Source organism: Seriola dumerili, unplaced genomic scaffold, assembly GCF_002260705.1.
Source record: "Seriola dumerili isolate Sdu_G_001 unplaced genomic scaffold, Sdu_1.0 BDQW01000550.1, whole genome shotgun sequence".
Classification (NCBI taxonomy): Eukaryota; Metazoa; Chordata; class Actinopteri; order Carangiformes; family Carangidae; genus Seriola; species Seriola dumerili.
In genome coordinates this window covers 62384-75909 of record NW_019174805.1, presented here as the reverse complement: position 1 = coordinate 75909, position 13526 = coordinate 62384, and the positions used below count along the sequence as shown (strand labels likewise).

Here is a 13526-nt window from a genome sequence, read left to right as displayed (position 1 = left end):
CTTATCGTTGTTGTATTTCTCTCTGTACTTTGGGTTGATTCGATTCTGCAGAATCACTTTGTACTTCTTCTTGTCCTTCTTGGAGGTGAATGTTTTGGCGTATTGCTTCGCCTCAGAGATGTCTGGGGTAGAATAAACCCCCCTGCCATACTTCTCCCGTGGGCCCGGCTGTTGAATACAAGTGTGAATATAAATTTATTAACATCAATTGTGTATTATCTTTAAAACTTACAACTGTTTTCTAATACAATACCAACAGTCAAATACAAGTTGTGTTTCAATTCAGAGGCCGCATCCCTTGGAGGACACGGTTTACGAAGGTGTGGCCCTTCGTAGTCGTCGTAGACCGTGAAGGCCTCTTCACCACGAGGTCAAGGACAGATGTAAAGGAGAATTCATGAAGACTTAGGAAAAGATAATCACAGTGTGGACAGAGTCCGACAGCACTTACACTAAACTTTTTTTTTTTTTAAACTAACTTCATAACACTTGCATGAGAAAGTCTTTTGTCTTTCCTAACCACAAAAACAAAGCAAACAGGATTGAAATTTTGAAATAAGATAACATGAAAGGAATATTCCAATAGAGAAAGTTGAGCCATTAAAATAATAAATAGAAATAAGGTTTAGGTCATAGTTTCTGTCACAGTTGCTTTTATCATTCCTACAATTGTCAACTTCTTTTTAGTGCTTTACACAATGGGAGGGCATTTAGTGAAACGACATTTATGTATAGGCTATAGTATTTTGTTATGATGATGATATTGTTAAGTAGAAATTCAATATATTTGTTTTTTCATGATGACTCCTAACTGGACAGATTTGAATGAGAATGGATCTATATTTATCAATTTGTGCTTCAATTCGATGAGACAAGGACTTCGATAAGTGTTTATTGTGTCACAAACATAAAACATGGCTGCTGCTGCTGCTGCTGCTTAGATACTTCCGGGTCATTTCACTCAGTTAGGAACCTTCCTAACCCAAAAAAAGTTTTCGACCGTAGTCCACGGAGGATTTTCGCTGTGCGTCACCAGCTGTTCCCGCCCTTCCCGTTGCGTCGCAAAACGCGGCTCCTGTCGCCTAGCAACCTTGACAATGTAACTTTTTTTTCACAAAAACGTGAGGTATTAAGGCCCTTAACCGCTGCACCGTTAGCTGTTGAACTGAGCCGAAACACAATACTTACATTTAAAAGTGTCTCTCTGTTGATGTTGTTTGCTTTCATTACCGCCACGCAATGAATCTTGGGATAGGTTGGGCCACGAGGGCTTCACCCATTGGATCCTTCTTTGTCCAGGAAAGGAAGGACGTATTTCTTGGCTGCATTTGAAGGACCCTTCGAAATCATGGACGTATCATAAGAACAACAATTATAACAATCGGTCCTCAAAAGCAGCCCAATAGGGAGCATTGACTGACAGGGACACAGTTACAGTGTTCCTGACTGGAAATAGTGATCTCATTATGATCTTTTCCCTCTTGGTCTCTCAACAACGTTTTTGTGATGGTTTGCAAATGGTTCTTTTTAAAAAATCATATTAATTACTGTAAAATTTAACTATTCTAAACAAAGACAGGAGGTCTTTTTATATTTTAAACCTTCAGTTTAAGTTTAAAACCAAAAACCGTCGTCAGTATGAGTAGCCTACTGGGAAAACAGCTAATGGCTTTTTGAGTAAATATGTTAAAACGACAGTTCACACAGTGAAAACTGACCTGGAGCCAGTCAGGACGGCTGTGACAAGCCAAAATAACTGTAAAATCGATTACTCTCAAATTATATATATATATATATATATATATATATAAATAAAGTGTCACACCTTCACATTAACACAGATAATACTGAATATACAAATTAGACCTTGTAGTGTCCTTCGATGATGCCCTCAGAACCTTTCTTTGATGTCCCGTGGTAGGACACAGGCCACTCCCCTGGACATGACTGGGTGCTACGGTATCTGGTTCCCAGCCAGGTAACTTCATCATACTTATCCAGGACCTGTGACAAAATATTGACATCATGTGACATCAGATATTTTGGCCAGTTTCTGATGAATCAGTTTTATTGGTAGGCCTTTTCTACTTTTTCATGGAGGGATTACAGTTTGAAATCCAGTAATTACATTAGTAAGTAAAGTTTATTTACATATCACCTTTCACAGATAAAAAAAAGTTACGGAAATTGAGAAAGGCCATACCCGCAAATATTTTCTTAATGCCGCTATCTTGAGATAATGGAGCTTTGTTATGTCGAGATAACAGAATAGTTAATGAAACGAACTCTACCTGCAGCCAGACACAGTCAGAGACGTGCTGAGTAACAGATATTTTCCTCAGGGTTTGGTAGACACCAGAAACAGATTTGCTATATCATTGATTATTTCTATTTAAGTTATTGAAGTTTAAAATGTGTGGAAGAAAATTACACAGCCCATATTCAAAACATTGCTGACATTCAACAAAATTCACATTTTAATTTCACAAGTAAACTGGATGTAAATTCTGGGATTAAAGTCAAATAAAACAGAGATACATTCACCTTGAGGCCAAAACGGTACCAACCACAAGGGCGTTCATACTTCTCTCCACCTCTCAAGTAAGTCTCAGTGTCCGTCAAACTGGTGAAATCATAGTCGAACTGCGGGGCAAAGAATTCGTCCTCATCGATGATGTGGCTCCTTCCTGTTGCAGTGTCCGTCTCGTCCTCTCCGTAGGGGCCAGCTGCCGGTGCACTGCCTTGCAGAATGCACTGGATGTGGAAGAAGATGGATCTTGACACCTGGCTGTAATTTGAGGGGTGGAGATGCAATTTCAAAGCAAATTAATCTAAATCTCAGTCACTCACATGTGAATTATATCTAGACTGCATGTTCACAACACATTCTGCAAACAGGAAAATGTGTTTAGCAACTCTCATGACTGTTCTAGAATAAAATCTGTTTAAACCTGCAGCATGCCAGTTTCAAAAATCATCTTCTAAAATTCAAAGCTCCAATAATTACCTGGTTTCATCTGCGTCCACAACAGAAGAGACGAGATTTTTGATGGACAGCTGCTCCTGCTCTGCTGCTCCTGCACCAAAGCTTCCAAGAGGAGCTTGTGACCTTTGTGTTTGAACAGATGTTACGGTGGCGTTGCAGAGGACGCCCAAAGCCTCGAGTGCAATGTCTCTATCAACCATATTTACAGTTAGCTCTTGTATCACAAGAGTAATCAACTGAGTTTTCTAAAGTCCTGTCTTCCAGCTGGATGAAATAATGAAACTAAACTGAACACTTCCTGTTATGAAAAGGTGTGGTGGTGAACAGGTATGAACCTGTCAAGTTGCATACCACCCAAGTTTATTCACTGAATTTGAGCAGCTTAAGTTTCATTAAAAACTGGAAGGTAATACTTTTGACAGGTAGCATACATGATATATATTGTATATGTGTGCATGATTTATATTTATAGTGTAGTATATAGTGTATACAATAAAGATTTTAAAAAAGTGTAGATATCTGTAGGAACTGTTTGCATTAACTGTTGGTTTCATCACATTTTTCTTTTGGGTGATCTAAAATAAGTTTACGGCTCTTTGTACCATTTAATGTTATTTACTTGATTTGAGCTGCTTAAATTTCAATAAAAACTGGAAAAACTGGGCTGCTCAAAATAGTTGACCAGAAGTGGACATATGCTTATTTATAGTGTAGTATATAGTGTATAAAATAAAGATACAGAATGTGAGGAGGCCGAGTGGAAAATGCACAAAATAAATGAATAAATCCTCTAGGAAGAACAAACCCTGATTCACTCTTCTGCTTTATCCTGTTTATATCCAGCTAACAACTTGTAAAAGTCATTACAAGAAATATTCTGAACTCTATTTAATTTCAGATGAAATGGCGAAAGACACACATGTTTTACTTCACTTGTGAGGACAGTGGATATCTTCAGTGGAGGTTTAAGTATATGCTGTGAAGTTTGTCGCATTTTTCTTTTATTTATTTATTTATTTTTTTCCACCTCAGCCTAAACCTTTTAATGATTTTGACATTTTTCCTCTTGAATTGCTGGTTCTTCAAACACAAGTTAAATGCAAGTCGGCGGTAGAGAGTCTGGACGCTCTTAAGCGATGTGGGAGCAGAGACCAACGTCTATGCAATGATACTTCAAGCTAAATGGTTTGAACTTTTATTTTCCAGTGCAACAAATATGAATGTCTTCCAGGAGAGTCTGTCTGAATATGTGCATGTTTATTTCCTACATTTTTTACCCCTGACTTTATTATTTCAGCAAACTCTTACATAGTTTTAAATCAACTTTACTAGCGAGCTCACAGATATTTATGAACAATCAGTAGTGATACTTAAGACATTTATTTCAGAACATCAATAAGAGCAGCGAGACGGAGACAATGAAAAGTAGAATCAGGTGCAGAAAAACTTCAGCAAACCTCTGAATATTTTCATAATTAAAACATAATACTCGATTCAGTAAAAACGTTCAAACTGATTATAGAACGCTTTAGTGTGTGATACAAGCTAGGGTAATTCTGTTTTTAAGAGTTCTAAGTACAGAGACCTGCTGAGTCCAGTTAATGGCAGAGGAGCACAACCGATTTGAGGATTGGTTCGGTAATAGCACCCTCTGAGTCAAGGGATGCTTGAGCGAATGCATAGTAGAGCCAATCAGGTTAGATTGTAGTAGGGCGGCAGAGTTCGTAGTATGTAAGCCATCATACCTGTTAAACACTACAATGGGCTTTTAAATGTCCAACTTAAAGATTTGAGTCCAGAAACCACGCGTTCGTTTAGAATCGTATCCAAGTATAATGAGTTAATTCTGGTAGTTTTGCCTAATTGCTACCAGCTGTCTTAGAGGAAATGACAAAAGCTATAGACCAGAAGTCATAGTTGCTGTTGTTCCTGGTAGTGTATTCCCTTTATATATGGTTTAATTAAACTTAAAAAAGGATAACTTATTATGTACCACAATATTCAGAATCTAAAACAAGGATGCAATTGACTCTTTTCAATTCCTTTTCTACTACAATCCAGTTTGAAATCATGACGAGAAAGCTGTCCCTAATCGTTGAAGGTAATCAGAACACCTATGACATTGTTAATTAACTTTGCCTGGCAGCCTGGATCGTCACGACTATTAAAATCTTGAAGACGATGGTTCCTATATCTCCTGTTGTGGTGTTTTGTTCTTCCTCCACAACAAAACAAATCTGTGAGGCAAGCATACAGTAAACCAAGCTGCTATTGCCTTATATTTTCCACTTACATTCAAAAATTTATAATCCAAAATTTATGACTGCACTGTTTAAAATTGTTAATAAAAAGGGGGACAACAATCGTTTTTTTCACATTGTTATCACTTTAAACCACTAGTATACACGAAATGCGTGCGCTCTGTAGGTTCGAGAGAGGGGTTCAACAGGGTGTTTATAACCCGCTCTCCACCTCTAAAGTTCCGGTCATTTTAACGTGTTCTCGATCATAAATTCCATCATATAAATGAGCTCAGTCTACATTCAATGAACTCCAATCTATACAGGCTTTCTAAATGTTATCCCCCTATTAATCAGACTCAAGACTTAAAGGATATCACTTCCATTGTATGAATGATCTAGGCATATGATGTCTAGTGCATTGACTAATATATAGCGACGGTTCGTGCAGCTTCGTTTATCGCGGGAGTGAGAATGTTAGCATTCGCAAAAGGTCCTGTTGGCTGGGAATAGCGCCGACTCAGTGCGGGGGTGTTTGGATATAACAGGAAAGCTCGATGGTGTACTAGAGTTAGCCAAAGTCTCTCTAAATGCTTGTAGACAGTAACGAGTAGCCGGTGAGCAGATAACAACAGGAACCTTGAGCGAGAGATCGTAAACCAGAGTACGATAGCAGTATAAGAGGCCGACTGCTTGTGGTATGTGAATGTCGTGCTCTGACAATGGTACCTTGGAACAGAGAGACTCTATCTAGAAAAGCAGATACCGGTAGCGTCAGTAAAAAACATGCTTGAAAATCTATGCACGCCATGCACAAAACGAAATGAACACAGTAATACCTTGTGATTTTGGAATTTCGAATAACAATCTCTGTAAGGTAATTGTAGACCTAAAATGATGGTGACTATATGGGAAAATAAAAAAAACCCTCCTGAGACGAGAATTATAAACCATGAACTGCCAACAACGATGAACAAAAGCCCTTGCACCAGATCAAATATAACACACATAGAGACCATGTAAATATTTCTGTAACACTTTTGTGAATTTCAGACATATACATGCTATCTGCATAATGAGAATATGCTCACATTTTGAAACATATATTACCCGAGGAGTCGGAATATACACCACCTCGTTAATGTACATCTGTAACTTAATCTCAACACAACTGAAAAACCTTTTAATGAGCTTCTCAGTTTGCTCGACAAACATCTGTATTGTCTACTGGTAATCAGAGAATAAATATAAACAAAAATGGCTCAGGATTCCTGATAAAACCGTCTTCCAAGGATTTTGAGATCATTTTATTAAAAATCCTGAAGAATGTCAGTCAACTCATGGGGAGAAGATGACACTGATCCAGACAACTGGTAAAACTGGTGACTGTGACCCTCTGCCACCGCATCGGTGTAGTGTCCGTTTGGACTTGCTCGCCCTACCCTCCTGCATCCTAGAGATCATCACGAGATAGACTCGCAACTCTTCAAGGTTGGGATTTTTTGTGTTGATCAAACAAGGGCCAACATCGCTGCATGCCTGAGTGACTCCACCTGCGCGCACGGAATGTCCAAGGGTGGGTATTACCGTAGTACGTGACGTGAGTCTCCATGTCTTTCCCACAAACTTGCTGGTGGAAGTGTGAGGCTAGCAAGGCGGCGACTGTGGAGGGGGGCGCGTGACACAGGTGGCGGGCTCGCTCATGGTATCAGCCACAGAGACTGGCAACGGCTGGTCATGGTCAGGGGATGGTCATCTCGAGGGCGTGCCGCCTGACACATCCGCTATGACTGGCAAGGGGGCACGGGGCTAAGCTAAAAATGGAAAAGGCATCGGATTTTGATTGGCGGTAATTTTAAGGCATAAAATATCAAATCCATTTAAACATATGCCCAGCGAGGCCAGCCCCCAACAACATCTCTACTTGTGAATCATTTCTCATTGGACAGCTTTGGCACACATGCACCTGATCCCTTTAGTCTGATTACTCCTGTCTTTTTCAGACGTCTGAATTCTTGAATGATCTTGCTGAATAGTAACCGCTTTTTGTTGAATTTCCACTGTCAAATCCTGCTTTATCCACATCAGAGAGTGTTTATGTGGAGTCCCAGAGGAAGCGTGTTCGCTGCTGAGGCCCCTACCGCGTTTCAGCGACTCAACATAAATTAATCATCAAAGGATCAGTCCCCACGAGGGAATCTTCCCCTTCCTCAGGCGGACAGGGGTCGTAGGCTTTGATAGCAAGTATGATGGGCCTACTGAATATATGAGCAGTAATGGTGTTATACATGTACAGCTGTCTCTGATGGTAACTTAGTGGGAGTGCTGTGTTTAAGCAGCACCAGAGCGTTAGAAGTAAGAGTTAATAGAAGCGTCAAAGGTGTCAACTGCAAGAAACCTGGTTGTTTACTCCTTGAGGTTCCTTCCTAAGACTGGGATTATGGTTCGATACACAGATGGTAAAATAACATTAACAACTACTTGCACTAATAACAAATAACACAGTGTAGTGTAATTCATGGTTGCAGAGTCTCACAGGTGAGCAGCATGCAACTGCCAACACTCAACAACATGTTGTGGCGGCTAGTGTCAGCAGTGTCAGCCCAGCTGGCTGGTTGGCAAGCCCTTTTTGAGCGTGGCTCATAGCGAAAAACACATTTATGTTACATTCCAAATCTTGTACAGAAGAATAAAGGAAACAGCCTGGTGAACATGTCTGAACAATCCGCCATGCGTATTCACAGCTCCATGCAGCCCCAGATTAGCATGTTTCGCCGCTTAAGGCATGCAGAATTACAAGTGTTTGTTTTCATGGACTGGCATAAATATTTCTGTGAAGGGTGTATTGTTCATGTTAGTGGCTTGGCTCAGCCCCACCTTTCCAATCACACATGAGGCCACAGAGGATCATACGCCCCCTCCCAATCTGTATCCAAGCGCAGTGGCCTGCAGTAGAGAGAGAGCATTGAGTTTATCCTCTCTCCACCACCTTCGTAATAGTCGTTGTATAGTGTGGGTTTCTAAGACCAAGTGGGGATGGAAAAGGCTGGATGTTATTCCTGCCGTTCTCAACTCGGGCTTCACACTGGGTTCACTACCTTGTCCCTCTTGTTTCTGAGGGCTCTCTTTGAGATAAGATAGGCTAACTTGCTGCTAGGGTTGCCTTACTTGGAGGGTGGGTATTGTAATGTTTTGGCAATGCACTGGTGAAAAGGGAAGTAATGCAGTCATCCTCAGTTCTACAAGAGCCATGGGTCCTATCTCACCTAGCACATAAGAATTTGCCATTTCATTCTGCCACAGCCTCTCTTTCCCCGCTAGCACCACATAGTATGTATTGAAGCAAAATACATTTGCACCCATCTGTGTTCCCATGGCGGGCCGTGCTTAATGAGAACTGTCGCTCACGCTCGCACTCTGCTTCGACATATTGCTATCTTGAGGCAGGCGGAAGGGTTACACGCAATTTACCAACAAAAAACCTGGTCTTAAGTCAGGAGACACGCTCACTCTTAATCACATCGGTTATTTTAAGGCTGCTTGTCAACGAGAGTATATCATAACATAGGTGGGGCAAAGAACACACTCTACCCTCTCTCCTGTTCATCACACGCACAGTGTGCACTGTGTTTCCCATTCATCCTCTTAGACTAATTGTTCCCACACAGTTCTCATCACACTACAATAAACTCATCATATTTGCACTTGTCATATATGTAACATAAAAGATGGTCTAAGCATATGGATTTGTACGTTATCTCATATCTCTATACACGCTTGCACCGCAACGCATTGATCCACCCCGCCCTTCCTTATCCCTTACCATAAATCACTACTACCAACTGATCACACAAATAGGAATCTTTTGTATGCAAACACCCGTTCACGATGATAGCAATGTGTCAAGTTGCTTTTTGAACCTGCTTGCCTGGCAACCGACTTGCTTTTGTGCCCATTAAAAAATCAAACTGATATGGCATAGCCCAAAATGCATTTGCATTATGTGCACTTCAGACGTTCTGCTTCGGACTGTTAAAATAGGTTCCCGTTTCTTTCCATTGGCAGAACTGCATCACTGCCACATATTACTGATCAAATGTTGCCCCAATGTATTTTCATATTAGGATAGAATAGTGAGATGTTTTTGTTTTGTTTTCTTGAGCTTGTCTGCTTATACCAGGCCAGCTGCAAGGTACCATGATTTTGACTGAATGTTGACAAAAAACTGGGCCCCATGGGGTAGTAAATTTATATGGTTTAAAAGGCATCTGCTGACTGTGTTCGTTCATTGTGGAGCAGAGAAAAAGTGAATGGGAGTAGCATTGTTACCCCTGTACGCTTTTTCTGGCGAGTAAACCCTACAGGGTTGGAACAGGCGTAATAACCTAATTTAGCGACATGTACTTGCAAATTTCTTGCACAGAGACAGGAGATTAAGCCAACAGAGACTTGTTAAAGGGCAAAACTAACTGGCCCGAGGACAACAAGGCGGCCACCGAATGACTTCAGGGTGTATATCAAGTTCATCAGACAGAAAGTCTTTATCAGTCGCAGCATCAACATGTACTCTGCAAAACCGATAATACAACGATGTTAAGGCTTAAGGCCAGTATGAATGTGTGAAAGGGATGTAATTATCCAACAGAGGAGGAAATAATGTCTTTTCAAAGAGCGACATCAAGCTCAGTGTTCGGTACATGCCTACTGCTCCTGCTCCTCTTGGTCAGGGTCTGGGGGGAGTTTCAGCCAGTACTTCAAGAAGCCGCCTCGTTGACCGATTGCACTGCACCACTATGTACCCGCACCAACTGTGTGGCCGTCTCGTGCTGCCCAATGGATCCTGAAATGAAGGTAATCATGAGTCATTACGAACACTGAGCTTGAATGTCGCTCATTTGAAAGACATTATTTCCTCCTCCGTTGGATAATTACATCCCTTTCAGCACATTCATAACTGTTGGCCTTATAGCCATTTAACATCGTTGTATTATCGGTTTGCAGAGTACAATGTGATGCTGCCCTGACTGATAAGACTTTCTGTCTGATGAACTGATACAGTTTAAGTTTGCCCTTTAACAAGTCTCTGTTGGCTTCAATGCTCCATGTACTCTGTGCAATGAAATTTGCAGAGTCACTGCTCAGCAAATTAGGTTACGCCTGTTTCAACCTGTAAGCGGTTCTTACTCGCCAGAAAAGCGTGGTAACCATGCTACTCCTGCATTCACTTTTTCTCTGCTCATGCAATGAAACAAGTCAAGGATGCTTTTAAACCATATAAATTACTAACCCATGTGCCAGGTTTGTTGTCACAGTCAGTCCAAAATCATTGTACCTTGCAGCTGCCTGTATAACAGCCAGCTCAAGAAAAAAAAAAGCAGCTGTACTGGTAGTTTCAGTCCTACGTCCAGTGAGAAAAACTATTGGGGTCAACTTTGAATCAGTATACTGTGGCAGTGAATGAGTTCTGCCAATGAAGACAACGGGACCTATTTTAAACAGTCCGAAGCGAACGGTTCTGAAGTGCATATTGCAAATGCATTTTGGCGTGTCCATATAAGTTTGTATTTTAATGGGCACAAAAGCATCGCTGTGCTCAGGCACATGGTTCAAAAAGCAACTTGACACATTGCTATCATTATATGCGCAGTGTTTCATCAAAAGATTTCTATTTGTGTGATCAGTTTATTACATATTGGGTAACGGGATAAGGGAAGGCTGGGTGGATCAATGCGTTGCGCACGAGCTCTACAACGAAATAACGGTACAAAGTCCATATGTTAGACATCTTTTTATGTTACATTTATGACAAGTCAAATAAAATGTTCAGTTTCATTATGAAACTGTGTGGGAAAATTTAGTCTAGATGATGAATGGGAAACACAGTGCAACACTGTGCTTGTGTGTAACAGGCAGAGTGTACATGTGTTCTGTGCCCACTATGTTGATGTATATTACTCTCTTGACCAAAGCACCCTTAAATAACCATGATTAAAAGTACTGTGCCACTGACTTAGACCCGGTTTTTGTTGGTAAATTGTGTATGCCGCTTTCCGCTGCTCAAGATAGCAATATGCAACAGATGCACTGACCACATCTCATTTTAAGACCGCCATGGGAAACAGAATGGGTGCAAATGTATTTGCTTTTCAAACACATGGGTGCTAGCGGGAAAAACTGTGGCAGAATGAAACTGGCAAATATACTTTGTGCTAGGTTGTAAATAGGACCCCAATGGCCTGTAGAACTGAGGATGATGATATACTGTCCCTTTTCACCATGCATTGCAAACATACCAATAAGCCCACCTCCAATGAAGGCACCCTAGAGCAAGTTAGCTATCTTAATCTCAAACCTCAGAAACAAAGAGGGACAATGTAGGACCCAGTGTGAGCCAGTTGAGAAACGCAGGATAACATCAGCCTTTTTCATCCATGGTCTTGAGAACCACACTATACCAACAACTATGTACACAGGTGGTGGAGAAGGATAAACTCACTGCCTCTCTCTCTACTGCAGGCCACTGCTCTTGGATACAGATGGAGGGGGAATGATCCTCTGTGGCCTCAATTGATTGGAAAGGTGGGGCTGAGTCCAAGCCATAACATGAACAATACACCCTTCACAGAAAATTATTTTATGCCATCCTGAAAACAAACACTTGTAATTGCCATGCCTTAAGGCGGGAAACATGCTAATCTGGGCCTGCATGTAGGTGAATACGCATGGGGATTGTTCAGACATGTTCACCAGGCTGTTTCCTTTTTATCTTTACAGATTTGGAATGTAACATAATGTGTTTTTGGCTATGAAAGCCACCTCCAAAAGGGGCTGTGCCCCCCACCAGCTGGGCTGACACTTGCTGACACTAGCCGCACAAAACATTTGTTGAGCTTTTGGCAGGTGTGCATGCTGGATCACCTGTGAGACTCTGCAACCCATCATTACACATACTACCTGTGTTATAATTTATTATGCAGTTAGTTGTTAATGTATTTTACATGTATCGAACATAATCCCCAGTTCTTAGGAAGGGAACCTCAACGGAGTAAACAACAAGGTATTGATTTGACACCTTTTGACGCTTCTATAACTCTTACTCTACACGTCGTGTGCTAAAACACAGGACACTCCACTATTTACCATCCAGAGACAGTGTACATGTATAACACATTATTTTTTTCTGCTCATATATTCAGTAGCCATCATACTTGCTATCAGCCTATGCACCCCTGTCCGCCAATTCGCGAGGAAAGGAGAAGGTTCCCTCGTTGGACTGTATCCTTGATGATTAATTTATTGTTGTTCTAACAGCGAGATAGGGGCCCTCAGCAGCGAAACACGCTTCCTCTGGACTCCACATAAACACCTCTCTGATGTGGAAGCAGATTGACAGTGAAATTCACAAAAGGGTTACTATTGAGCAAGGATTCAATCAAGAACAGACGTCTGAAAAAGACAGAGTAATCAGGACTAAACAGAGGATCACGTGTGTGCCAAAGCTTAATGATGAACTGTTCACAAGAGATGTTGTGATAACAGGGCTTGGCTCTGGGCATATGTTAATGGATTGATATTGGCTAAAATACGCCAATCAAAACCGATCCTTTCATTACTGTACTCTGCTGTGGTTTGGCCACCTCAGCCTGCTAGTGTGTGCAGCTTCTGGCTCCGCTGCAGGCACCGTGTCCCAGTGTTGTCAAAGAGAGTTTGTGAAAGAAAGAACCTTCAACTCTGTAACAACCAGCTGTACATCCTCGAGTGAGCTCGGCGTTTTCTTTAGTTCAAAAAATCCCACAGAGTGAGACGTCTTCTTTCTAGTGGTCGCATCACGTCTCGTGGGGGGTGGCATTGTCCACCTGACTTTCATTTTATCATTATCAGTAATTTAAGGCTTCATAACTTTTAATATTTTTTTGAACCGTGACTTCAGTGGTTTGGATCAGAAGCTCATAAAAGTTTAATTGTTGTGAGATTTAAGTAGTGATAGCTGTGGTTTATTTCACTGGATAAATGCATAGCTATTCAATCAACATTTAAATAATGTAAATATGAGTTTTGGATAGGAGGTTTGGTATAGCAGATACCAATTTACAGGATCACGATTGGATTCGAGCAAAAGAACTCTGATTGTACCCTATTGCAGAAGCATTTTTCAGTCTAGCTTCTACAATATCACTTAGACTAACCAAGAATATCCAAGAGCTTGAGACTTCAGACTGTAAGGCCTTTTGCAACATGTCAAACACAGCTTGGTGTTGCTAATGTACACCAGCTGCTATTCACTCGAGAGTCTTGGGATG

The 13526-nt window shown here is 41.0% G+C and overlaps 1 protein-coding gene across 1 annotated transcript; it reads right to left on the bottom strand.

Annotated features, from left to right (window-relative positions):
* Window positions 1-1225: 1225 nt before the first annotated feature.
* LOC111235936 lies at window positions 1226-3186 on the bottom strand. The gene is made up of 4 exons (XM_022764511.1): window positions 3008-3186; window positions 2585-2788; window positions 1867-2004; window positions 1226-1338 (listed from the first exon to the last, which is right to left on the bottom strand). The coding sequence occupies exons 1-4, from the start codon at window positions 3184-3186 to the stop codon at window positions 1227-1229; spliced, it is 633 nt and encodes a 210-aa protein (XP_022620232.1). The 3' UTR covers window position 1226.
* Window positions 3187-13526: the final 10340 nt, after the last annotated feature.

Bases quoted from the DNA above. Each gene is read 5' to 3' on its own strand.
- LOC111235936 (XM_022764511.1), bottom strand. From the start codon at position 3,186: ATGGTTGATAGAGACATTGCACTCGAGGCTTTGGGCGTCCTCTGCAAC. The intron at 2,789-3,007 runs GTAATTATTGGA...CTCAAATTACAG, and splicing joins GTGGACGCAGATGAAACCAG to CCAGGTGTCAAGATCCATCT. The intron at 2,005-2,584 runs GTATGAACGCCC...ATTTTGTCACAG, and splicing joins TACTTGAGAGGTGGAGAGAA to GTCCTGGATAAGTATGATGA.